The sequence below is a fragment of the Tenrec ecaudatus genome, chromosome 11 (assembly GCF_050624435.1).
Source record: "Tenrec ecaudatus isolate mTenEca1 chromosome 11, mTenEca1.hap1, whole genome shotgun sequence".
Classification (NCBI taxonomy): domain Eukaryota; kingdom Metazoa; phylum Chordata; class Mammalia; order Afrosoricida; family Tenrecidae; genus Tenrec; species Tenrec ecaudatus.
The window spans coordinates 90,954,234-90,981,717 of NC_134540.1; the positions used below are offsets into that span (position 1 = coordinate 90,954,234).

General features: G+C 47.3%; 1 protein-coding gene across 1 annotated transcript in view; it reads right to left on the minus strand.

The window, feature by feature from the left end:
* The window catches only part of COL4A2 (collagen type IV alpha 2 chain), a 224,879-nt gene that overhangs the window by 62,539 nt on the left and 134,856 nt on the right, over positions 1-27,484 (minus strand). The window contains exons 9-18 of the mRNA XM_075563428.1: positions 26,818-26,853; positions 26,622-26,684; positions 24,828-24,863; positions 20,729-20,770; positions 17,942-18,040; positions 15,475-15,510; positions 14,482-14,532; positions 13,211-13,255; positions 4,942-4,995; positions 4,426-4,492 (exon numbers count right to left, since the gene is read on the minus strand). Coding sequence (XP_075419543.1) covers positions 4,426-4,492; positions 4,942-4,995; positions 13,211-13,255; positions 14,482-14,532; positions 15,475-15,510; positions 17,942-18,040; positions 20,729-20,770; positions 24,828-24,863; positions 26,622-26,684; positions 26,818-26,853 — 529 coding nt within the window. The remainder of the gene's footprint in view (positions 1-4,425; positions 4,493-4,941; positions 4,996-13,210; positions 13,256-14,481; positions 14,533-15,474; positions 15,511-17,941; positions 18,041-20,728; positions 20,771-24,827; positions 24,864-26,621; positions 26,685-26,817; positions 26,854-27,484) is intronic.

The following is a 27,484-nucleotide window of genomic DNA, read 5'->3' on the forward strand; positions in this document are numbered from 1 at the left end:
TGGGGAATAAGTAATTTGAAATTTAGGGGCCATACCAAAATGAAACTCACTGCCATCAAGTCAATTCTGACTCGTAATGACCCATAGGAGGGAGCAGAACTGCCCCAGTGGGTTTCTGAGCCTGTCACTCTTTATGAGACTAGAAAGCCTCATCTTTCTCCTGAGGAGCCACTGGTAGTTTCAAACTGCTAAGCTCATGGTTTACAGGGCAACTTGTAACCCACTAGGCCACGAGGGCTCCTTGAGAGACCATGGGGAATAAAAAAATAATAGAAGTAAATAATTGATTTCAGTGTATCTCTGTGTTAAACGCTTTACCTACATTGAATTCCCATAAATCCCTCTGGGGTAAATCATACATAATCTCGATTTTACAAATGAAGAAACAGGCTCAGGGAAGTGAAAACTTGTTCCAGGGTCCTCCAGGTCCATGGGGAAAGGGATCTGGAAGTCAAGCTTTGGATACGGGTGGGAGATGGCAGAGGCAGGTGACAAGGGGGGCAAGGGCAAGAAAACAAGGAAACGCAGTCAGAGTGACAAAGCTGCCCACACGGAGAGCCGGAAAGCCCTGAGCAAGATTGGGCAGCAGCATTGGGGTGCCAGTGAAGTGGACACGTGCAAGTCAGAACGAGTACATGCCTGGATCTAAAAGCAAGAACCAAGAAGGAAATCACACGGTCGGAAGCACCAGTGGTGCAAGGGTTAACTCAAAGACAGAGCTGAGTCCACCCAGAAGCGCTCAGAAGAAAGGTCTGGTGGTCTACTTTTGAAAATAAAATCAGTCCTTAAAAGCCCAAAGAAAACAGTTCTACTTGGACATTATGGGATGGCCGTGAATCCAAGTCTACTCTATGTCAACTGCATTTTTTTTTCCCTGTCAACTTCCCAGGAATCCTGGAATGAGCAGAGTCTGGTTCCTGTTGAATCCCTCCTTCCCTAGATATCAATATAGGGTCAGGGCCCAGGAGGTGTTGCCAGCTAAAATCCACCAGTCACTTGGAGAAAGCCTAAGGAGGCTGTCTTTACACATAGAGTTACAGTCTCAGAAACTCTGGATAAAGTTGCGTTGAGTCGGAATCGACTTGATGGCAGTGGTTTGGGCTGTTTTTATGCTGCCCAGAGACCTAGTGTGGTACTCAGATTGGCCTCAGATCACTGCTGAATGAATCCATGAAAGCACTTACAAAGTCTATGCCCTAAATAAACACACATAATGTGGCAACAGGATGCACTTTACTGCTGCGTGACGAGCAAGCAAAGTAAAAAAACATACAATCCTACTTTACAATATAGCCCATTTCCCTGAAATATAATTTGGAAATAAGAGAGAAGAAAATAGGTTGTTACCATATAAACAGGCAGGAAGCCCTGGATTAGGCATGTCTGACATATGGGCAACTCCTATTTGTTCTTCGATGCGAAGTAAATTTGTCCCCACTTTGAAATGACTGAACTGACCCTGACACCTAACAACTTCTTCCTTACAACATCTTCACTTGCTGCACGTGTAGCTTTCAAATCCCTGAGAAAGTGTTGTGCCTCAGGGTAGGACTGCCCCCTGTGGATTCCCCAGATTGTAACTCTATGGGAGTAGACAGCCTCATCTTTCTCCCTTGAGCAATGGGGGTTTCAAATCGCTGACCTTGTGGTGAGGAGCCCAACCTGTTATGCCTCTCCCCTCTATGGGGTTTCTGAGGCTTGGTCAATTTCTCTGGAAGCTTCATCTCTCTACTGTAGAACTGATGGTGGTCTTGAACCACCAATGTTGCTGTCAGCATTCCAAAACGTACTCTACCAGGGTTCTGTTCTTGCATTGTAAAAAAACAAAAACCAAACTCAGTGCCACTGAGTCAATTCTGATTCTTATTGACCCTATAGGGCAGGGAAGAAATGTCCCCGTGGGTTCCTGAAACTGTAACTCTTTATGGGAGTAGAAAGCCTCATCTTTCTCCTGAGGAGTGGCTGGTGGGTTTGAACTGCTGACCTTGTGGCTAGCAGCTCGATGTAGCTCCTTTCTTACACTAGAGTAAGGCTAAAAGGAAACTATGTGCACATGTTCTGCCTTCTACACATCTGATGTTAAAACACACTTAGCAACAGATCTTGTTTGTACTGCAGGGACCGTCTGCAATGTTTTTAGGAAAGCCTTCATTCCTTATGTGGTTTAAAAACCCCTCTCCAATTCTTAAACACGACAAAAAGCTACTTGCTGTGCATCGGACATGAGCTGCAAACACCAAGGGTTGAAAGGAGAGTCTCTTGTACTCATTCTGCTGTTGGCACGGCTGTCAAGGGGTTGAAGCGAGGAACGATGGAGCCAGGTAGCTTGGGTTCAAATCTTGGCTTTGCACTGATTATCTATGTGACCTTGGGCTAGTTCCCTAACTTCCCTGGGCTTTAGTCTCCCCATCGGCAAAACGGAGCCAATAGTCCTTACCTGATAGGATTGCTAGAAGGTGTCCATAAATTGACAAAGTAATTAGAGCAACGTAGAACATTGCCTGGGCCCAAGAAAGCACTACATAAATATCAGCCACTATAAGGATTAAATAAAGTGATCAGGTTGAAAAACTTTTTTTGGTTTTGTTTGGAAGCAAGATGACTTTTATTTTCAGTTACTTTGGGATCATTTCTTTTGACACACAGCCTCTGTGGCCTGCCCCTTGTTCATACGTCAAGTTCATGCCATGCCACTTTGGAAGAGGTCAGTTTGTTTTTCTCTTTTCCCTGAGAGAAGCTGCCCATCCGTCAACCTTGCTGTGTAAAAAGTCTTGGAATGCGAGTGGGCTACCATTCCAGCTCACCGGCAAAGCAAGAATGTTGTCACGTAGCAAAGAGGGCCACGGCCAAGCTTCCATATCTACATGTGAGCAGAGGGCATTTTCAACAACGATGCAGCTTCCCAGTGGGGTTTCCAGGATTTCAGTGTGGTGAGAGGTGGCGCTAAATGAATTCTGGACCCTCCATCAGGGACAGTGTTGAAAATGCAAAAAGAGATGTCACCAATGTTAACTTAAAAAAAATCATGTCCACATAGCTTCAAAATCACTAATAATGAGTCACGTCCAACCAGCCCCAGGTTCCCTTCCAGTGAGACGTCTGGGTCGGCAGAGAGCTTGGATTCCGCGCATCAGCCAGTGAAATGTTGGCTCTGTGGGCAGGTGGGTTTAGGGCTTGTTGAGGACAGACTTCAAAATATACCGATTAGTGGTTGGATGTCCAACCAGAGGGGACTCCCTTGGGGACAGCATGGACTTTGTACTTGGACTAGTCTGCATGGCCATCAACACTGGAATAAGGACACACTAAAACAGTTACTGAATTGACGGACGATTCACACCGAAGCTGAAAAGCGAGTTCTCGACTCTTGGACCTATGAGGGGGCTTTAACAAGTTTGTGAAAAACGGCATTAAGAGATAGTTCTGTCAATTATCTTTTGGAAGCCTTCTTATATATGACAGGGGAGAACCAGATGGGCCACTGAGAGCAGGGAGAAAATGCTGGAACATTTTTCTCTTTGCAAACCTCTTTAAAACCTCTATCTGTTGTGCATTTATCTGTTAACCTGGGTATCATTCAATCACGGAAGCAGACATTTACTGAGCCCCCCTCGGTGCCTGCTGCTACCGTAGGCATGGAACACGCAGGAATGAACTCTGCAGGTTTCGCCCCCAACCTCAGGGAGCGTCCTATAGCATGCACAAATTATCCATCAATAAATATGCATACCATTAGCAGTTGAGACTGTATATCGATCTAGATAGCCTAGAAAGATGCACCTTGAAAATTTTTCAGTGATCAGAGACTGAAGATCATATTCCGATCTGAGCTTGCCAGTTTTGGAGGCTGAGCAAAAACCACAAGATGAATATTAACAGTAACACATACAAACTAATTCAGACTCAGGTGATCCACGGCAGCAGCTTGTGTGATACCAGCTGGGACACGCATGTCGTGAGGCTTATAAAGCTGTGACTATTTGCAAATTAAGGGTGGTGATAGGTTTCCACCTCAGACTGGCAAGCGGAATGGTTTAACACGGTGCTTCATTGGGAGAAGAAGCAGACAGAAGGTGAGTGGGGCGGGTGGGCATCGAGAGCTGATGTGTTGAAGGATTACATTTCACAACTCATGTTCCTGAAAGGCAAAACTAGGCCCTGCAGACGCTCCTGAGAAGTGAACGAATTTCCCAGTGGACAGAGCTCCCCTGAGAAGTCCTGAGTTCTCTGTCAGGCAGAAGGACAGTAATGGTCTCAGTATTACTCCTCTTACTCTATTAAGGGGGATATGCAAGAGGATAATGTTCTTCCCTCCAGCCCTCTTCTTCTTAGAAAACCCTTCCTGAATGTTAATGGTTGTTCTTCTAAAACCGGTAACAAATGTCTGCATGACACTAAGTCATGCAAGAGAAAATGCATACGCACCTTTACCCAGGGAAGGGTGAGGAGAGTAGGCAGGTGGTCCCGGAAGGCCTTGGTCACCCTCTTGTCCCTAGAAGGGTAAAAAGAAAAAAGAGAAGCAGGGCAAATTAGCCTTTTAGAGTTTTTGGCAATGAGCCTTTTTTTTTCCTCCAGAGAATCAAGATGAACTGGGTTATCAAGGCTCAAGCTAGTTGAGCTGATCTGCTCTGTTGACTAACAGGACCACAGGCTGTCCACGGAGAAGTTTCTACCACGTGGTCTGGGGGAGTCCTAGGCTTCAACCACGGGTCTGACGCACCAGCAGAGAGTGCACGGCATGGGAAGCTCTCATTCTCAGCCTGCTCAACCTCCTGAAATGATCAGGAACCGACATCATCTACAGCGTGGGCTGGGCCAGTGTAGAGAAAGCTATTCATGCCACCCCGTGCAGATGAGTGGGGCGATGACATGCATATTCTTGGCATCGTGCCACCTCACGGGAAGAGGTAAAAAGGCATCCCAAGTGAGACATAAGGTTACCTTGGCTCCTTTCGGTCCATCGGGGCCTTGGTAACCATCGGGTCCTCTAATTCCCTGGAAGAAAGATTTTATTTTTCATTTTCCTTGTTAACAACCTATAATAAACAATAGCTAGGGAACCACTGTTATTTTAATACAATAAATACACATTCATTTATTGCATCAATTCCAGTCTAATTCCCCGGATCGTGTTAAAAAGGTCTTTCTGGGACCTTGGGCCTCTACTCAAACACTCCCTCAATGCATGAATACCTTCTTTTATTAAATTGGAACTCTATGATGCTCACTCTCCCGACACAACGGCTGGAGCCAAAGTGGGTGAACAAGTAAATGTGGTGAAGAAAGCTGATGGTGCCCGGCTATCAAAAGAGATAGTGACTGGGGTCTTAAAGGCTTGAAGATAAACAAGCGGCCATCTAGCTCAGAAGCAACAAAGTCCACATGGAAGAACACACCAGCCTGTGTGATCGAGTGGTCCCAAAGGGATCAGTTACCAGGCATCAAAGAACAAAAAAATCGTATCATTGACTGCACACCTCCATGATAGGATCGCTGAAGACAAATGGGTGCATAAGCAAATGTGGTGAAGAAAGCTGATGGTGCCCGGCTATCAAAAGAGATAGTGTCTGGGGTCTTAAAGGCTTGAAGGTGAACAAGCGGCCATCTAGCTCAGAAGCAAAAAAGCCCACATGGAAGAAGCACACCGGCCAGTGCGATCACGAGGTGCCAAGGGACCAGGTATAAGGCATCATGCAAAAAACAAAAACAAACAAACAACGATATAAGTGTGTGTATGTATGTGTATATATGTGTATATGTATATGTATATATATACCATATTAAATGAAGGGGGAAGTGCAGAGTGGAGACCCAAGGCCCAAGTGTCGGCCAATGGAGATCCCCTCATAGAGGGGTTTAGGAGAGGAGATGGGTTAATTAGGGTGCGAGGTAGTACCGATGAAGAACACAGCTTTCCCCCAGATCCTGGATGCTTCCTCCCCCCAACTACCATGATCCGAATTCTACCTTGCAGGCCTGGATAGGACAGAGGCTGTACACTGGTACATATGAGGTCTGGAGGTACAGGGAATCTAGGGTGGATGATACCTTCAGGACCAAGGGTGTGAGGGACGATGCTGGGAGAGTGGAGGGTGGGTGGGTTGGAAAGGGGGAACTGATTACAAGGATCCACATGTGACCTCTTCCCTGGGAGAGGGACAGCAGAGAAGGGGGGAAGGGAGACTCCGGATAGGGCAAGATATGAGAAAATAACGAGGTATAAATTACCAAGGGCACATGAGGGAGGGGGGAAAGGGGAGGGAGGGGAAAAAAAGAGGACCTGAGGGGCTTAAGTGGAGAGCAAATGCCTTGAGAATGATTGGGGCAGGGAATGTATGGATGTGCTTTATACAACTGATGTATGTATATGTATGGATGGTGATAAGAGTTGTATGAGTCCCTAATAAAATGTAAAAAAAGAAAAGAGGAGAAAAAAATGATTAGGGCAAAGACTGTACAGATGTGCTTTATACAATTGATGTATGTATATGTATGAACTGTGATAAGAATTGTATGAGCCCCTAATAAATTGTTAAAAAAAAAAAAGGTCTTTCTGAAGTGCCGTGGGGGTCGCACTTTGGGCGGCTAGCCACAAAGTCAGCAGTTTGAATCCACCAGCCGTTCCTCACGAAAGAGATGAGGCATTCTGTCTCCGTGCGGAATGGATTTCCAGCCTCAGAAGTCAACACGGGCAGTTCCACTCTGTCCCACAGGGTGGCTATGACTTGGACTCACCTCAATGGCTGAGTTGGGTGGACTTGGTGTTTTAACTTGTATTGAATAATAAAAAAAGGTCAAGGCGCTTTCTTTTCCTTTCTCTATCCTTTCCATCCGTCCCTCTCTTTCTGGGCTGTTGGGCGAACGGGGTGATGTGTCTTGCAAACATCGTCCATTCTGGAGTGGGGCCGATGTCAGCCTCGTGGGCTGCATGGTCTGGCTCTCTTCAGCACATTTTCTCTAAATAAGTCATTGGCACTACAGGCTTCCTTGGAGTTCTGCTCATCCTTTGGCGAGACTTCTCCACGAGGAAGAAGGACGTCTGCCCTTCGCTTGCATTGCATCCGCAGGCACATGTGAGTGTGCCGCTGTGCATGCGCGTGGCGCTCGGACCCATCACTGGGCGCAGGAACTTGTAGCGGAGTCTATTCAAAGCTTCCCCTAACAAGGGCTTGGAAACTTTCGGAGGACACGAGATGGAGGCGTCAAAGCCCCTTGATTGAGCAAGGTCTTTCTTCATTCGTTTAAACATTCCCTAGTGCTGATGATTGGTTTCTAATTCCTCGGGATGCTTCCTGCAGGAGAGCATGGGCCAAGAGAGATGTACCACGGCACACGGTCTCCAGAGAGCGAGACGTGAACGCTCAACGTGACCCTCTAGAAACGCATCTCCTCCTGCCAAAGCACACGTCTGTTAAGACCGAAAAACTCAACCCACGGCTGCTGAGTCGGTTCTCACTCCTCGTGACCCTACAGGACAGAGTGCAACTGCTCCCCAGGGCTTTTCAGACTGCAAATGTTTATGGGCGGAGAGAAACAGCCTGGTCTTTCCCCTGCATGGGGCTGATGGTGGGTGTGAACCGCCCACCGGACAGTTAACAGTCCAACATTCAACCCTGCTCTCAAAATGCAGAATGCAAAGTACCAATGGTATTAAAAATACAATCGGTTGTTATTTGACAGCCTTTAAGACACACCCAGAGCATGTATCCTGAGAGTCTCGTTCAGGATGAGGCTGGGAGAATTTTGTGGTTCATCGCAAGCCCATGATTGAGGTTATGACTTGCTTTCACACTAGGTGTGCTGAAGATTCAAGTTTGTTAGACTCTCACATCTCTGGTCTTCACCATGATCTACTCCTCAGAGGCCACCTCCTGGAAGAGCTAGGAATCCTTACTGAGCTTGCTGAGGACTGGAGAGTTGGCAACGAGGCAGGAGGTCTGAGTAAAGTCCACGGCCAGAGAGGTAATTTCTGCTCACATAACCAAAGCATCACCAAACCGCGACTTGCTGCCACTGAGTAGAATCCACTGCATAGTGACGCTTTCTAGGGTGTCTGAGGCTGTAAACCTTTACTGGAGCAAACAGCGTCCCTTTTCTCCTGAAGGGCCCCTAGTGAGTGGATTTGAACCCCTGACATTGACTTAGCGCCCCCAGGCCTCTGTCAAGTCGATACGTCACTTGGTGCCACCAAAGTCCTGCTCAGTCATGCTGCTAGCCCTGGTGGTGCAGTGGGTTAAGTGTTGGTCTTCATTCTGCATGGCTGCAGTTCCAAACCACCAGCCGCTCTGAGGGAGAAGACAGGGCTTTCTACTCCGGTACAGTTACAGTCTCAGAAACCTGCAGGGGCCACTGTGGGTCAGCATTGACTGAGGGCAGTGAGTTGCGTTAACAGAACCCAAAGACCAAGCTCCCTGCCACTGAGTCAATTCTGACTCAAAGGCAAGAGTAGAACTGCCCCTATGGGTTTCTGAGACTGAATCTTTACAGGTGGAGAAAGCCTTCCTGTCTCCTGTGGAGAGGCTGGTGGTTTTGAACTACTGACCTTGTAGTTAGCAACCCCGAAATACCAAATGCTCATCACCTCTGATGAAAAGCCAAAATAGAACTAGCACTTTTTGGGGAATAATGTCCACATGTCTGGGATAAACTGGGTATTACGTGAGGCCAGTTTGAGAAAGGAGAATGAACGAGCACTGAGAATTCCTCTGAGTCTGTCGCTAGCTGGAACGCCAGTAGTCCAGAGTCCCAATAGTCAACACAATTGAACAAGACCCCTGCGAATTCTCAGGGGCAGATAAATCGGAAGGAGGGGTGTGTAGCTGAGGATGGAGTCTAACTTAGAGGAAGGTGGATAATTAGTCACCACTGTGCATCAGTCTGAGAACACTGGCAGCTGGAACCCCAGTAGTCTGGAACCCCAAAAGTCAAAACATCACCATAAACAGTCCCTCCTATGCTCCTCCATGGGCAGATCAAGGGGGTGGAGGAAAGCCAGGAGTCAGGCTGTCAGGAAGGGCAACATCCAGGGGCTCTCCCCAAGGGGATGTGAGCGTAGACAGCGCTAGAAGAATCCAGCTTGGATTCTCAAGGTTCCCTGAGCCCTTGCTTAGATGCAAGGCATCTGGCTCCTGCTACGTCAGGTGCCACCCAGACCCATCATTTGGAGAAATGGAAGTTGGAAAAATTTCTGGCTCAGAATGAATAATAATCATAAAGTGCTTTGAAAGTCCTTAAGATTTAATATCACACCACTGACTTGAAATCACTGAGTATATACCTATGAATTATGGGATATTCTAATGATATCATTTTAGAAGTGGTCATTTTTTTAACAGCCTCTCAATGCTGTTTAAGAACAACCCAAATTAGGCTAATATTAGAAAGAAGTTTCTAGTGATTGGCTATAAGGAACAGATAAAAAGAATTTATGGTGCAAGTCTTTTAGGGAAATGTATACGTCTAAGAGGCTTCACATCAGTTTTCCTTCCCTAAGTAGGGCCACTGTTGACGCAGTGGACCAAAAGCCCGGTCCTTAGAAAGCCGCACTCCCATGGGAGAAAGGTGAGTGATTCTACACGCAGAGGACCAGGTCCACCCTGTCCTATATTGTGACTATGAGTCAGAAGCGACTTGATAGTGAGAGTGGCTTGACTTTGAACATTTCTGCCGTTCCTTTGCCGACCCCATTTACATTCCAACGCTCAAAGCACTTTGTTGTAGTTTCCTGTGCCAGTTCGGTTAATTCCAACCCTACAAAACAGTACACCTGGGCAGGTGGTCCTTGGCGGAGCCACTGGTGGGTCTGAACCCCAAGCTTTATGGGTAACAGCCAATCCCTTAGCTACTGTTCCCCGGGGCTCTGGGAATCAATGTTGGGTCTCAAGGGACCTCTTCCAGAGCTGAGAACGAAATGAGACTTAACGTGTGAGAATGGAAGGCAACGAGATTTCAATCAACGAGCCCAAGCTGCAAAAACCATGGGTCTCCCCTTCAAACAACTTGGTTTTTGTCTGTTTCCAAGCAATTCAGAACTAACGCTACACGGCCAGGGCCAGCCATCCTGATGCCTGCACTGGGGAAGCAGGAATCTTATCTACTGGGACACCGGCTGTCAAGGAGCTCGTGTTGAAGTTTAGAAGGGGGTTGCTGTAGTTCAAACGACTGTGTTGATGAAGCAGTGGGCGGGGGTGGGGTGGGGTGTCCAAACGCTTTACGGACAGAGGTGACCATTAAATGTGCATCTTTTCCAAGGACAGAATGTTCACGAGTATGGTCTTAACCGATAGGCTCTACCAAACTTGTCCTCAGTTACTAAAAACGTGTCTCCTAGAAAACCACAGCCAAACTCACTACGGTGGGGTCAACTTGGACCCACAGCAACCCTAGGGGACAGGGCAGGACTGCCCCTTTGGGTCTCCAACACTGTCACCCGTCCAGGGAGCACAAAAAAGCCTCCTCTTTCTCCGGTAGAGTGGTTGTGAACTGCTGACCTTGTGGTTCGCAGCCCAATGCATAACCCACGACTCCACCAGACCTCCTTCCTCTAGGAAAGGGAGGGAAAACAATCTTTAATTTTTCCTGTGAAGTTAAAATAACCAAATCCCCAAAGGCGCTTTCTAGTACCCTTACAGAAAGGAGTACAACGAATACGGGGTGGGGGTGGGGATTGGGGGGTGTTCAAAAAGTCTGCGGCAAAAGTCCACGATCTTTTCTTCCAAGTTTTCCACGTGCTCTTTGAAGCCCTTTTAACCGACGTTGTCTTCGGTGCAGAAGGCACCGGTGTAATGATCGTGTGTGCATCTAAGGAAGGCAAAGCTGTGCTCAGCGTAGGCTTTCTTCTCTGTTTCGTCCGACAGCAACGCACCATGCACATTACTGTTTACAGTTGCTCCACGCAGCTGCCTTTGGCTTCTGGTTCCCAAGTTTACGAGTCCAATCCTACAGTCGGTGGGGGGAGTGGGGGGTAATGGTAACTTGGGAAGGAGAAGAACATACACCAGACGCGGCTGTGGGATAGTCTGGAATTAACAAGGAGGACCCTGAGTCATTTGTGTATGTCCGGTCTCTTTACTATTTTTTTAGTGGCGTAAATGGTTGTCTTCTTAGCAACTGAGATGTCCCACTCAGCAGGAACTATCTGTGTCTTCTCAAGCCGTGGCAGCTGCATCCCAAGCAGCTGGCCATAAAGCCTAACATCGCGATGCCAGCAGTCGGAGGGACCGGGTGGTCAGTGCTTCCTGAGCATCTTGATGGCTCTCCTGAGTTCTGGGTGGCAGCTGTGTTTACGCAACTGCAGTTTAAAAACACTGCAACTCCTTTGTGTTGGGTATCAGAAAACCCAAACCAAGTCATTGTGATTTCACTAGCAAGTCCTAAACCACTGAAGAACAGCACATTAATTATATGCCCTGAATATTAATGACGGATCTGGTCCTCGGTTTCTTTCCAGTATTTGCTGACTGTAATCCCTAACCTAGAGCCCGGCCTTTTCGCCTTTCAATGGGGCTGGAGCGTGAATAGCTATTCCTTTCGGGGGAACTTTTGGGGTCTCTCAGTAAGTCAGGATATGAAGAGTTGGGTGTTAGCAAGTCAGGGCTTGGTAGTCATGCTCCGCCCTGAGATGGGAGCACATGCAGACCTGGGAAGACTAGGTGGCAGCAGACAGTGATCAAGATGGGAACCACTACTGGTGTCAAAACCCGAACCCTGAGCTAATGAACGCAGCCTGCGTCAAGAGCTCGGGAAGGTCAGAAATGGAATCTGGGAGGTCAAGCCAATCCACGATCGGAGAATAAACATGGTCAAACTTTCCAGGAAGGGCTGGATGAAAGTTCAGTGCTTGCTAACCATGTTTTTAGTCTCCAGATGTTCTGCTACCGTCCTACAATGGACCAGTGGGAGGTGTCAATGGAGCTATGATTCTGAGGCTGAACTCATTCATTAAAAAAACCCACATATATATATACATATATATATAAACTGCTCTCAACACCATTAAGTCAACTCCACAGGGAAGCGTAGAAATGTCTTTATGAGTTTCCGACACCATAACTGTTCATGGGAGTAGAAAGCTTATTCTTTCTCCCTAGGAGTGGCCAGTGGTTTTGAACTACTGACCTTGTATTTAGCAGCTCAACAGATAACCACTATGCCATCAGGGCTCTATGTAACTTCTAGGATTTCAATTATGAAAATGATGGCCTGTTGGTACCAACATATCATAACATTGACAGCATGATTATTTGAAATATGAACTCCTAGCGCCTGGTGTTATTAGACAATTATCGTACAGCCATTTACTGGAGCTCCATGCAGTCTGCTAATCGAACAGGGAGACCTAGAAATGCTAATAGGAACACTCTCCAATGCACATTAAGTAAAAAACAAAACAAAAACCAAGCATCAAAATTGTACGTATATATTTATGTGTTAAGTTGTATGTACATGAGAGTCTATGTGAATGTGATATAGTAGCACTTTATGAACAGGGTTTGGCTCTGGGGAGGGTGCCGGGTTCATAGCAGGAAGGAGGTGAGCCATGTATTCTAAGACTGGTTAGTGAGAAGAATGAGGAATAAAAATAAATAAATCACTTTAACTCTGTTTCGGTGCATACTCTCTTACTCTATGAAGTGATGACGTAGATCATCTTTTTCATATAACATTTTTTTTCCATTTTCTTTTTTAAAAAGGGAGTCCAAAATGTGTTTGCAGATATATGGTAAAAAATAACAAACCGAGTCTTCGTTGAATATAAACTGGTGTCAAAATAGAGGGATTCAAAAAGTTCATGGAAAAATCATGGAATTTTTCCATAAAGATTAAAAAAATCATTTTATTGTGGGCTCGTACAACTCTTAACACAGTCCATCCATCCATCCATTGTTCCACGAACTATTGGGAACCCCCCTTGTATACAAAAAATGCATAGTGGGCCTTGGTCAGCAGCGTGACCACATCCCAAAGAGGGACAAATAGCTGATTGTAAGACTGGAGGGAATAAAAGCCAGGGGGAAAGTACATAATTTGACTCCGGTCCTGAATAATCTGGGAGGGAAGATGATTTCTGCTACTGTAAATGCAGGGCACATTTTCCATGGACTTCCCTGGGGCAGGTGCTCTTTTCTGAGAGCCCAGTTTCTTTCCTTCCCTCTGTCCTGTGTAAGGAGATTCAGCCCCGAGCAGACAGCACTTCCTGTAGCAGTCTTACCTTCTGCCCTGGGAATCCACTTTCCCCATCGAAGCCAGCTGAACCCTGAATTGAACAGAAAGCAGAATCAATAAGAGTTAGGACTTCTAGGGCTGAGTTAAGGAGCATAACAAATAGCAAACATAAGTAGCTCATTGAAAACCTTGTCCTGGGTGTTCTCTCTCCGAGTCCACGGTGGCATGCCCTAGAGCTGGGTGCACAGTACCTTTGTCGCCACGTGACACAGCAAACATTTCCAGAGGGCTTTCTTAGGGGCCTGACCTTGATGAAAATCAAAGGTTGCTGGACAGACCTAGTAATGCTTACGTGGACAGTCGGAACCACCCCCCACAGTCAGGCAGAGGAGTCCAAGAACATCCAACGATGACGGAAAGGTCTCCCAGGAGCAAGAGCCATGACAGAGCCAAACTAGAGTTACTATGAAAGTGATCAAGACACCAGACCTCTTTTCTAAAGGTGAGCAATCATTTGGGGACCGCTTTTATACCCTACATCATTTCTACAATTTAAAGAAATATGAATCCACCCAAAAATGGCAAAACTGTTTTAGAAGCCTGTCCTCCACTATTCGAATGGACCGCCCTCTTCTGTGTGTGGAAGCTGTAAAGTATGTCTTCTTGTGGCAGCGGGATTAACAGCGCCCCACACGTTCTTCTCTGCCAGGCTCCACATTTCCCAACAGGCCCTGCTGTTGAGCTTGGCCCTGCGACTGAGTCCAGGCCAATGGAATCTGAGCAGAAGAGGTGGGGGTCATTTCCACGTCCAGACTTGTAAGAAGCAGGTATGCCCTGAGTCACAATACAGCAGAATGAGATCCCCTGCCGCCCATATATACACTCAGTGATATATTTTCGGACGCAGGGCAATAAGAAATAAACATCCAGTCATTGTACATGTTTGGTATTCTTGACACACGGTGGCCCCGTGTACAATACAATTGGCTGTCGAGCTGATGGGTGTGAGCCATACGGTTGTCAAGCATCTTAGTCTGGAAGCTCTGCTAAAATTGCTCAGTGTCACAGCGTCATGCAAGTTTCCCCGACAGGCAGGAGTGGCTGCACTTAGGGTGCATTGGCCGGGAGCCAAACCCAGGTCTCCTGCCGGGACTACCGAGGCGCTACTATGACTCATCCGTGCCTCCACATGTTTGGTTACCACAACCTCATGCAGCGGACCGAAAACAAACAGAAACCTTTTCCGGCTCTGTTCTCACCCTCCTGCATGAGGAGGCGCGCGGTTTGAAAAGGGCAGTTAGAGAATGCGTCATTTACCCGCAGTCCTGGAAAGCCCATGAGTCCTTCTTCTCCCTTGTAGGAAATGCCCTAGGGAAGGACAAAGACAACATCACGTCACAGAGCTTCGGAATCCACCTGCTGAACACCCTGGCTGTGACCAGGCCACCGCTTGTGATGACCCCAGCACAGTCGCGGGCAGGATCCGGAGGGAAACGCTCGGAGTTTGCCTGGCTTACCCTGTGTTAGGGACCATGTGGGCACACCAGGAAGTTGTGAGCTAGACAATGCAACTGTTGTGTTGCTTATAGTTTCACAATTATATACATATGGAGAGATAGAGATAGAGATACATAGATAGATAGAGAGAGAGAGAGAGAGATAGAGAGAGAATGAATAAAGCTAGAGTCCTCAAACAGAAACTAGCTGATAAAACATTCCTAGGCTTTCATGCCTTCTGCACTTTCCAGTCTTTCCACCCTCCTCCCCTCGTCTTCTTCCTGAGGAGTTCGTGTTGGCTTTCTAACTAGGAGCATGCAGGCCCTATATGGCTGATGGTCAGATAACCTTAGCCTAGAGTCCTACACCTAGACCCCATTTGACGACCGATGGCACTGTCTAACCAATGCCTATTATCCACACACCTAACCAAACTCACTGCCTGGAGTCAATTCTGACTCATGGCAGCCACACAGGACACACTAGAACTGGCCCACGTATTGCCAAGGCCGGGAGAGGTCATGGAGCCAAAAGCTGCCTCTTTCTTCCTTGAAGAGGCCAGAGGTTTCTAAGTGTGACCTCTGACTCACCCACAATGTCATGGGGAGCCAACTGCTTATCATGCAAAAGGAAAACACTTAGAAAACCATCTTCTGGAAAGTGTGGACATAAATGATCATGTTCTAACACGGTGGACAAATGGCGGAGGGTCCCATGGCCATGGATCATCAGACCGCCCGTCTTTTTTCCCTCCCGTGAACAGGCAGGGGACTGAGGGAAGACAAGGGATAAACACGTTGCTCGCTGACTTACTTTTCTTCCTGGTTCTCCCTCACTCCCTTTTTCACCCTGGCAAGAATACGAAAAGACAAAACAAGAGTTAGCTGCATGTCAGGTGAGGAATATTGAAACTCTCTCAGGGGGTTATGCTCTGAAGTGAGAGATATTTAATGAAACTGCTAAAAATCATGACAAATTGATCATCAAAAATGACTCCTAAATCTTGCAGCTTCATAGGGAAATGACAGAAAGGCATCGGGTTACTTTTTCTGGATCCTCACACGATACACTGAACCATGTATTCGTCTGGAGATTCTTGAGATCCTGTGGATGCTTCACTCTGGGCAGTTTCAGACCTATATTTCAGCTTCCTAACCCACTGCTATTGAGTCCATTCTGATTCATATCAACCCTACGGGATAGAGTAGAAATGCCTCCTAACTCACTGCCATCGAGTGGATTCTGATTCGTATCAACCCTATAGGATAGAGTAGAAATGCCCAGTGGGCTTCCTAGACTAATGCTTTATGGCAGGGGAGAGTCTCATCTTTCTCCTGTGGACCAGCTGGTGGTTTTGAACTGCTGACCTTGTGGTTAGCAGCATCAGTGCATAACAACTACACCACCAGGGCTCCTTTACAGCCTCATAGTGGGTAGTATTTGTCCTGGAGAGAGTCCCTCATTATAGCGGCCTGAATAAAACTTTAGTCGGGACTCTGAAAAAAAGGTACAGTCAGGACACATGAAAACATCAAGCAAAAGTGGCTTTAGAAACGTATGTCTTTTTTGGTGAGATTTGTTTCTTTTTCATGTCTCTTGGTATAAAACAGGGAGAGGAAAGCAGGTCACTGCATGGTCCTCCATCCCCAGCATGCGGGATCCAGCACTGTGGACTCCTGCAGCTCAAGACTGCCCCCTGCCGGCCTGTCCCTGTCCAAGCCCGGGACCAGTCTCATGATGGTTGTAGAAAAGGAGGAAACTGGACTGGGGTGTTTACGTCACGCAGCATCGATCCAACCTGCTTCTGGGCCTGCTTCAACCGCAGGTCCTGTTCTGAAAGTGCACCGAAAATCCTACCTGGCTGACCTCTCGGGGCCAGAGTCTGGCTAGAGCCCCAACCTAGCTACTGATGCGTTGGTACCACGCCTTACCTGACTTGGTTGCTCCATTTGCCAGTGTTCAGATTCGGCGGGGGGGGGGGGGGGTGTGTGTGTACCTGCCCTATTACTTAGCAGATATGTAATCACCTGTTTTTGAACACCTTTTCTTCTGTCATTTGGGCTGACATCCCTTAGCCCTCAGGCCAGTTTCATCAACCGTCTCTGTTAACTTGGGTCAGAGAGCCCTGGAAGGAGCTCCTCTGTAAATAAAGGCTATGATCTTACTTTCTTCCACCACCGAGCAGGCCCTTCCTCTCCATCCATGACGGAGCACCAGACACCACCGAACACACAGGGAAATGACAGTTACTCAGAAACAAATGCATTCTGGGGGCTCAGTCCCCATTTCTTGAATGTGGGTGCTCTACACACATGGTCTCACGTAACCGGCTCCGCAGCTCGATGGGGCCAGCATTTGAAGCAGGGGAGGTGAGTCTCACAGAAAGGTGAATGAAGTGCGTGCCTTTGAGTGCAGGGAATATGTGGTGGAGCTGGGAGCTCAGGTCCGTATGACCGAGCCGATGTTCTGAATCCCAAACTCTGTGAGTGTGCACTGCCCTGATGCAACTCTCTGGCCATCTCCGGACAGTGGTACACATTGCAAAAGGTTGGAGTTCGGGATGCTTGTTTTCAGCTTAGACTCCAAGAGTACATCTTCAACCCAGCGGAGTGTTGATGCACATTGCAGAAAACCAGAAAACTGACTTGGATGGGGGAAAATGCACTCTGTGTCAGCCAAGAGAATACACAGATTTTGTTTTGATCAAGATTACATTTCACTCAACTCTTTCTGTGATTCTGGTTTGAATTATAGTCACCTCATTTCATCTCATCTCACTGCCAGCCAGCGGATTTGCACCTCGTTGTGACCCCATCTCTGACACAATAGCACTGGCCTTATGCGTTTCCGAGACTGGAACTCGGTCCCGGAGTGGAAATGCTCACCTTTCTCCCGCACAACGGCTGGTCCCTTTGACCTGCTGACCTTACTGACGGCTAGCAGCCACGACACCATCAGGATGACATGACTCATGTTTAACCGTGAGAAGCGCAATTGAAAAAGAGATGTCAGATTTCCGGGTATTGTTAAACTCAAAACAATTGTTTAAGATGATGGGCCGGTGGGACAGTTTGATCACACATCTACCCAATGTCTGGACCATTCGTGGAGGGCTAGTGTGCCTCCATGCCATCTTCATAGATCTGGTGGTGAGACTCTTGTGGGACGCATTTGCTCCCTTCCGGGGGAACGTTCAAATGCAGCGGAAACGTGTTACCTTTGCTCTTCACCTTTGTAGGGCTCGGTGGGAATACAGAGTATTTTCCTGACGCGCCTTTACCTTGTATTGTTCTGGGTGAATCACGTCTTTCTTGGGCCCAGTGCTGGCACCGTCATTATCTGATGGGATTCCGTTGGGTCCTGGCTGTCCGATGTCACCCTGTGTATTGTGGAACAAAAACATTTACTTTCAATTGAAAAGAGACAGTGAACCTTGAATCAAAGCAGGGTCCCACCGCACCACCGTCCTTTGAATGCCTGTCCGGTAGGTACCACATGTGTCCCTATTTAGGAGAGTACTATGCATCATGTCAAGTGATCTGTGGCCTTTCATTTTCCTTCAGAGTGAATGGATAAAAGCCCATGATTTCTTTCAGAGAAGACTTTGAGACTGTTTGGATTTGGGGGTTGTGTTTGATTCTGAGGAATTCTTTTCTTAGGATAACTTTCTATCCATCGAGACGATTGGGTCTGAAGGCTAAATGTCTTTAAGCCTCTTGAGGTGGACTATGCCACCGACTTCCACCACACAGCATCTACAATGAAGGATTAGGCCAAGGCCGCCACCACTTCCCCAGCTCAGGGTTTTTAAATAATAAAACTACACTTCTTTGATAAGATAACACCTCAGTCCTTTCATTTGCATTTGTCCCCCAAGTCATAAATACTTTTCTAGGTATGCTATCATTTCTTCTGTGAATTGCTTGGTCATGTTCCATCTACTTTTGGGGGCCTCGACCTGAGTAATTTGATTAATAAGGTAAATAAACTCTTTGAAGATTATAGTCATTAACTCTATTTTCATTAGATCTAATGAGACTAATTAGTCCACCCTCCACCCAATGATTTCTTCCAAGATTTCTCTTCAGCTTATTTTATTCAATTAGCTTGTTATATTTCATTTTATGAGGTGACATTTTCATACATTGGAACCTTCCAATTTTCCTTCCTGCTTCTATTATGATTTCTACTGTGACATTAATACAAATACAAAGAGTCAAGCACTTCCTCTTCACACTTGAGTGTTACTTGCTTCCCTTTAGCAGCTCTCCATTTAAGTCAATAAAAGCAACATCCTTGCCTTTCAACCCATTACAGAGGTTAAATTAAATCTCCAGCAGCACATTTACCCGACGCAATGCTGCCACTTGATCTCTTGACCACTGCTTCTATCTAAGCCATAGTATTTTCGATCACCTCATATGCATGTGAAAGTTGGATACTGAATAAGGCCGACCAACGAGGGGCACATGCATGTGAATTATGTTGTTGGCACAGAATATTGAAAATACCATGGACTACCAAAAGAACAAACAAATCTGTTTTGGAAGAAGGACAGCCAGAATATTACTTAGAAGCAAGGATGCCAAGACCTCATTTCACATGATCAGTCCCTGCCAAAGGACCTCATGCGTGGTAAAGCAGAGGAGCAGTGAAGGGGAGGCAGACACGATGGGTCCACAGCCTGGCTGCAACACCGGATTCAAACACAATGGTGAGGATGGGTAAGGCAGGGCGGTGCTCTGCTTCTGCTGTACAAAGGTCACGATGAGTTGGCACTCACTCAACGATGCCCTAACAACACGTCATGATAAAACAAACAAACAAACAAACATAGCCCCTACAGAGGTCAAAGGAGCCTGGCTATTTCCCTTTGAGTAAATGGATTTCTTGGTGGAATGAGTTTATGTTTGTGAGGGTTTCTTGCTTTGTTTCGAAGCTATGATGTCTTACTACATGCTCCTTGGGTGATGGACACTGTATCGTATCATTCTCACATATTCTCTCATGTAATCCTCTCAGCGGCTAAGAGGTCCTTGGATCTCAGGGTAGTGAGACTTAACACGTTCACATAATCCTGCGTTTGAGCCCAGCAGAAATGGCCACATCACACATGCCTGAGCTGGTTCCATGGTTGTCTCCGACACTTACACAGCCCTCATTCACTGGCCAGTGCCTTCCACAGGGTTAGAAGGCTCTCTTGGTGAAATGTTTCTATTTTTCACATGCCTGTAGTTATCTCGGAGGCAATCTCTAACTTCACACCCACCCTGCCTCTCCTGTAGATGGGGAAGGCAAGAGGAAGGGGTAGGTAATTCACCAATAGGCCTCATCTGGTGCCCTCTCTGTGCCATTTCCCCTCTGCTGTTGCGTCTCTGTGTTGGAGATCTACTGTGAGCCAAGAAATGTTGTGGAAATATATGTTATGAAGAACTGGCATGTAACCACTTTTGAATGCGTATGATTTATATTCACTATGGGTGCCACCATCACCACTATCTCTTTCCAAAGTATTTTTATCATCCCAGGCAGAAGTTCAGTACCTAAGTAGCGCCACCTCCTCCTCCCTCTACATTTCTTTGTGAATTGTTAAACACGGCATGCATTAGCTGTCATCTATTAGGCTCTCCTTGAATCACCATCGCGTTATCTCTTTGCATTTCTCTATCCCACAGCTCACGGGGGCTCCAAGCATTGTGTGAAAAGTGGAATTAATAGACAAGGGCAGTTGCTCATGAACTTTATGAAGTTCCCTTATACGCGCCGCACTTGGTTCACTCATTCATCTGTCACAGGCACACAGGTTGTCTCCCCCTTCTGGCCCTCGTGAAAATTGCTGCAATGAACATGAGTATCCAAGCAGATGGTCCATTTTCTTGTCTTATTGGTTCCTAAATGAATCCCTGGAGCATGTATGCTAACTTGGCTCCTGACTGATTATTTTCACAGGCAAATTTCTGTTGGCTTCGTGGCTCAAGATGGCAATCGGAGACGTATTAACTGAAATGACTTATTTTCCAATTGTGACCTCGTGCCCGCCTCAGCTCTCACCGACAGGTCGCCTTACCTTTTCACCTTTTTCTCCATAAAAACCAAGTCCTCGGTTGCCCTGAAAAGATGGATGGATTTGGTAAGTTTTAACAAGTAAATACCAGGGACAACCAAACCCGTCATCACTGAATCCATCCCAACCCATAACAATCCTCTAGGGCAGAGTGGAACAGCTTCAGAGTTTCCAAGGTTGGAAACCCTAAAGGAAGCTGCCTGCCCCATATTTCTCCTATGGAGCGACTGATGGGTTTGAACTGGCCACCTAGCGGCTGACAGCTGAGTGTTCAGTGCCTACACCACCAGGCCACAGGGAAAGGATGTTTTACAAAAGGAAACTGGAGACACGCCCTGTCACGGGAGAACTATCCTTGTAGAAGCTGGTTTCAGCCGCTGGAAACCAACTGACATGAGGAGGAAAATAAGTGGTGTTTTTTTTTCTTCCCTCTTTTGTGACTTCTCTATGTAAAGGATGGGATAGAAGTTTGAGCCTGGTGCGCAGGAGCAAACTTCGACCCTGTATCTATCCCCTCCAGAAAGTGGCACTCCACAGTGTCCTGTGAGCACCTACTGAGACAGAAACCCAAACTCAAAGCCACTGCCAGTAAGTCAACTCCAAGACACAGAGATCATGTAGGGCAGAGTAGAGCTACTCCTGTGGGTTTGTTGCTGAGACTGTGTGCTCTGTATGGGAGTAGAAAGCCTCTTCTTTCCCCTTTGGAGCAGCTGGTGGTATCAAACTACTGACCTTGTATGTAGCAGATCCGATATGTAGTTCCACCTCACACCACAACCAACCTCACTGCCGTGGGGTCAATGCTAACTCATGGTGACTCCCTGTGGGTTTCGTGTGTGTGTGTGTGTGTGTGTGTGTGCAGACAGTTGTGACATTTGGCTGAAAACGAAGAAGCTGGGAGATCTAATTCTGGAAGTCCTGCAACGAAAACTCGGCGGAGCATGCGCACACGGTGTCACACACGTGTTGCCTTGGGTGGGCGTTGACTTGACAGGGACTGGTTTTTTATTCTCTTGCTCCAGAAGCCTAAACTGATGTCCTGTGGAGAAGTCATGTAGTTTATCCTCTCAGCAAACCTGCCATCAGTGAGCCGAGATATTCTCTAAGGGATAGCTCAGCATTTGCTTTCAAAACAGGAAAATGCACTCCATTATTCTTCCTGCCTCGCGGTTACTGGGCACTTCCAACAGACCAGAACAATACCAGTATCCGCCCACAGTCATGGCCACCCCGTTGGACAGAGGCTGTGAATCTTAACGGGAGCAGGCAGCCTCCTCCCTCAGCGGGAGGGTTCCAATTGCTGCCCCCCTGTGGTTAGTAGCCCCACACCTGGGCCCTGGGCCCAAGGCTGCAGTCTTTTTCTTATCCTGCTATTTCACAGGCAGGGATATTCTGAGAGTCTTGTTTTCTGACCAGTGTCTAGCACTCCAAACCAAACTCCATCCATGCAGTCAACACTGACTCATAGTGATGCCCTGTGGGTTTCCGAGACTAACTGTTTATGGGAGTAGAGAGCTCAGTCTTTTTCCTGCAGAGCTGCTGGTGGTTTCGAACTGCTGACCATGCAGATCGCAACCAAACGCCTAGCCATTACACCACTATCATTCCTAGTGTCTAGCACTAGTCAGTGGTATATAACATGGCTCTGGACTCAGATCTTTCTCTAACGCATTCCCACAGCATCTCAAAGCTGTCATCTAAGAGCATTTTCTGGTTCTGATCCCCTGTACACCTTGGGGGGGGGTCCGTCTTTCCTCCGCTGGAGGACATATTTGAAGATCATGGTTCATCCCCTCTCCTTTGACTTCAGCCTTTTCCTCATTTTGGGAAAACAATCTCAATGTCATATAAAATATCCTTTTGCTATTTAAGGACCCCTGGTGGGGTTGTGGGTAAGAGGAGGGGGCCCTCCGCGTCCACGGGCTTTCACCTGTAGAGTGCTACAGGGTAGTTTGACAGGCTCTCTCGAGGGGTGGTGCTGGACGGCTGACTGTACAACTAGTGCTTCAATCCCACTGAAAGATCCCTCCTTCACTGAAGGAGGAAACCATCGCTCCCACAAAGACTGACAGCCTACGAGCCCCCATGGTCAAAATTCACTCGATGGCATTGGGTTCGACTTTTTAGTCTTGTTATTTCTTTGGAGGAAAGGGTCCTTCTTAGGGCTTTAGCAAACCACCTCAGGTTCCTTTTAGCTGAAGAAACAAAGCCATGGCGTAGTCACTCAGCAACGTCGTTAGGAGTTTTCTGAACGAAATTACTGCCTATGGGCAAAGTGACTCACCTCTGATGTATAACACGGGAACACGGGAAACACTGTGCCACAGACGCACGCACTCTACAAAGAGTGGTCTTTGTCTTTCACACCCAAACCACTCCGTTCCTTCCTCTGGGTTTCCCTGTTCCCACAGTGACAGGGCCCATCGGATTTTGCTCTCTGTGGGGTACTGCCTGCCCCTCACATGCCCAGAGAGTCCCGGACAAGAAAAACAAAGCCTTTCATGCATGTTAGCTTTCCCCCTTCTTTCCCACCTGGCTGGGAGCTGAAGTCAGCGCGCAGAGAGTACGCCTGCCTAGAGTGGCCTGCACTGTGTTTCAGTCCCCCGTGGCCATTCTCTGCCTCTTGAGCTGCCTGTCCCGAGTCCCCAGGAAATGACTTGGTCAGGGGGTGAGGAGGGCTGTTTGTCTTTGTGGCAGCCAGTGGAGATCTGAGGCTCCTGCCTGAGCCTGCAGCTTGGCTCTGCATTCTTGGCCCTGGCTGCTCTGTCCTATATCCGGTGCTCTTGGCTCTGGTCCTTTCCCATCCTTTTCTCAAGGCTGCTGGACTTTTGGGGGTGGGGGGAGGGAAGAAGTCCAGCAGGGGAGTCAAAAGGGAGGCCGGATGTGACGGTAGCTGGGAGCACTGGTGTGGTGGCAGGAGGTCACGGAAATGGGATTTCACACCTGGAGCAGACACTTTAAATGTGCCTCTTTGGAAATGTCCTCCACCCGAAGGCCGGGCAAGGGACTGGTTCTTAAAAGGTTCGTGAACAGTGGCCTAGAATTGCGTCCTGTCGAGTTTTGATGAAATACTTCCCTAGTCAACGGACTTTGCTTGTTTTGGCCATTTATCGTTCCCAGGCTATCACGAAGCCAAGCACTTAACTGCCTGCCACCCACCTCGCTGTCCTCCGGCAAACTTAATCTTCCTCTGATGAAAATAACAGAACGTGAGGCTTTAGTTTACCAGGGCCAGGGTGGCACGGTGGTTAGGCGGTGAGCTGCAACCTGAAAGGACGGCAGTTTGAAACCACCCACTGCTCTGTGGGAGAAAGACTGGGCTTTCTACTCCCATGGACAGTTGCAGTCATGGAAACCCGTGTGTGTGTGTGTGTGTGTGTGTGTGTGTGTGAGAGAGAGAGAGAGAGAGAGAGAGAGAGAGAGAGAGAGAGAGAGAGAGAGAGAGAGAGAGAGAGATCATTATGAGCCAGCATTGACTCGATGGCAATGAACTTGGTTTGGGGGTTTGGAAGCTTTCATCTGACCAGACTATCACTGAGCACATCCCTAGAGACCGACGTTGGACTTGTATAACCTCGTTCTCTCCATCTAGAGGAATGCCCTTGACCTCTCTCTACCAAGTAGAGCGGTGACCGCTCCACCCTCATCATGGGCGTACGCTATCCAGTCGATTCTGACTCCTACAGCCACGCTACAGAACAGAGCAGGACGGCTTCACAGGGGCTCCTAGGCCAGGGGAAAACTGCCAGGGATCCCCTTCTGGAGAGTCACTTGTGGATAAATGTGAGTGGTCCCCAATTTCTCTAATCGCCGTGTACGAGTTTGATTTTTACTCAGCATCAGGACTACTGGAAGTCATTTGTATGCCGCAGGACATTTAACGTATTGAATATTCATGCGGCAGGCACTCTAGATGCTCAGTTGGATTTACGGTTGTCGTTTACAGCTGAGTCGGGGGAAAAGATCTACAGAATGGCTCTGAGGGTACAATGAACAAATACGCCAACCAAGTAGTTCTACGATTTGAAAAAAGATCCACATCTGAATCCCAGGTCCCTGCATTCCCGTGCCCCCTCCTCTTCCTCCCACAGCGCCAACTTACTTGCTCTCCTTTGCGTCCAGGGGGTCCGGGTGGTCCCTGCACAAATACAAAGAAATGTGTAAATTGTTTTCTTTAGCCTCGGACCCAGATAACATCTGCTAGGAAACTCTGGGAAAGCCATGTACTGTATATTTAAAACATCACGTAGGGCTCACAGAGGTTTCGGATTCATTTGTTTCTGTAAAGATGAAAAGCTGATGGTCAGAGGGATGGCGGTCACGGTTCTCAGAATCTGCTGCTGTCTGCGTACAGCTGTTTTCAGTTTGCTTTTTGTGTGTGGAGCCTTCTGATTCCATTCATGTCCTCGTTGTGCTGGTTCTGATCTCTGCCCAGGTCCCAGGCCCTGGGACTGCGGGGACTGAATCTCCTCTCTTCCTCTGGGATTCCCCCACAGGACACTGTCTAGCAGGTTTGGGGTAGTGGTTCAACAAAGGCTCCTGACAGCATGAATCCTAGAGGCCCGCACCGCAGGGATGGAAGGCCATCAGCACCTGGCTGCAGAGCTTGCAGGGCCCGCCCCAGACCCAGGCGAAGCGCATGTGCACTGCGTTAGAGGGCAATGGTTGTCCCTGTACAACGGTTGAAGATGGCGAGTTATGTTCATCGTCCATATGAAGACCCTCAATCACGTAGAGGCTACACGCTGCTCTTGTAGAGTTCTGTGTACGGAATGTATAGCGCTCCCAAAGTGGGCCATATGGGGGCAGCCCCAAAGGGGAAGCTTGCTCTATGCATGCCTGCAGTGGAGAGCAATTTTGCGCCATGTAATCCTTATCTCAGTTCACGTGGAGAAATCTTTTGTAGCGAGAGAGCTACCTGCAAGTGTGATTGTCACAGCATTGGGGAGACGTGTTTTGTAAAACAAAACAGAACGTCTTCTTAGCATTCTCTTATTATAATCTGAAGGACATTTATGAGCATCTCCACCTCAACTATTAGTATGGCCGTTTCTCCATCTGTACAATGCCTTTATTGTTGTTCAATATCCGTCATGATCAATTGCTAGCTTTTCTCCAATCTTTTAATTTTATTTTTAGCTTTTCTCCAATCTTGAGCAACGGTTTTCTGTGATGAAGTCTTTATGTGGTTTAGCTGGAATCTTTCCATGTGTCACCTAAGGCTAATTCTGATTACTTCCTAAGGACATTTAGGGACCGAGTGAGTCAGAAGGCTCTGCACAGTGCCCATTTGGGCTTGTGTTTCATGTGGATCATGTAGACGTGGTGTAAGGGCTGAACGGGGATTATTACTTCTGGCTTCTACTCTTCTCTCTTTCTCATAACCACTCCTCCATCATTCAAGTATTACATCTTGACCCACTTCCTTCTACCACTGGGTTGGAAGGAGATGAAACGATGCAGACAACCACTCTGCTGGGACTCAGGGCGTCTCATGAATTGATGTTCAACATCTCCCTTTCCATAACTGCTGTGACCACCTAAGTGTGCTAAGACACAGCTTTTCCTCCCCTCCACACCAACCTGTTGGGCTTGGGGCTGCTTTGCCTGGAGATGTCAGGTTCCCATCCGGTGGGCAGGTCTGAGGTCGCAACTGACCGGAAGAGCACCCAGGCAGCCCAGGTCAATATTTGACATGCTTGGTGGTGACCTGGTGCTCATAGATTGACTCACTACTCTTTCATCTTGGTAGTTCGAAAATGTAGGCATAGAATGAAGCATTGGTCCTCATAGCTTTGAACAGGACGACAGGAGCATAGTTTTGTTGTAAAACATTTGCTTCTATCTAAGAGCTGAAGAGGCTGCCCCATAAAGGGCCAACTAGTAAGGTACTTACTGGTCTTCCCGGAGCTCCAACTGGACCCATTGGTCCCATTCTCCCAGGGTGACCAGGAGGCCCCTGTGAACATGCAACAAAAACATGGTTTTAAAAGGTGCAGATGGGTATTTGGACTCGAACAGTTCTAAAGACTTTTCTTAGACTATTCTTCAGTTTAAACAAAAAAAGAGGAAAGAGAGAAAGAGACACTTACCTGGTACCCAACTAATCCAGGCTCTCCAGGTTCACCCTAATGGAGAAGAAATCATTTCAAGAGTTAGTGCTTTGAAGCATATTCAGGTTTAGTTACATTTTATTGCAGTGTTGAACATAAGCACATGGTATATCAATCCCATCTCTATCTCTCTCGTGTTATTTGGTATACATGTGAGATTTCTGTGACACTAGTACAGTGTCGAGTGCATACATGTGTACATATACTTTTGATAGGCATGTCAAGGTAAATCCATAACACGCGTGTTCAAAAAAGAATAATCTGTGTCACTTTTTCAATGGTCATTACTTTCAAATTTTAATTTTAGTAAAGTAGAGAATTCACATGAGGATATTTCACATTCCTTATATGTCTCAATGGCATTTAGGAGCAACAGTGACATGCTAGACAGGGTTTTGGGATCGAGAGAGAATCACTCAGTACAGGAAGGAGTGTCTACATGAAGTTCATTGCACTTCAAGAGCTCCTCAATTTCCTCCCTTGTGTGTAATCATGACCGACAGATCAAGTGTAGCAGGGGCAGCCATGGAAGATGCTCAATGAGGAACATGAGTCAGGAAGTATTTTAGAAGGATCAAGTCCATGCACAGTAATATTAGACACCCTCCTACAAAGATGTGTATGTGGGAGTACTGCACACTTTAAT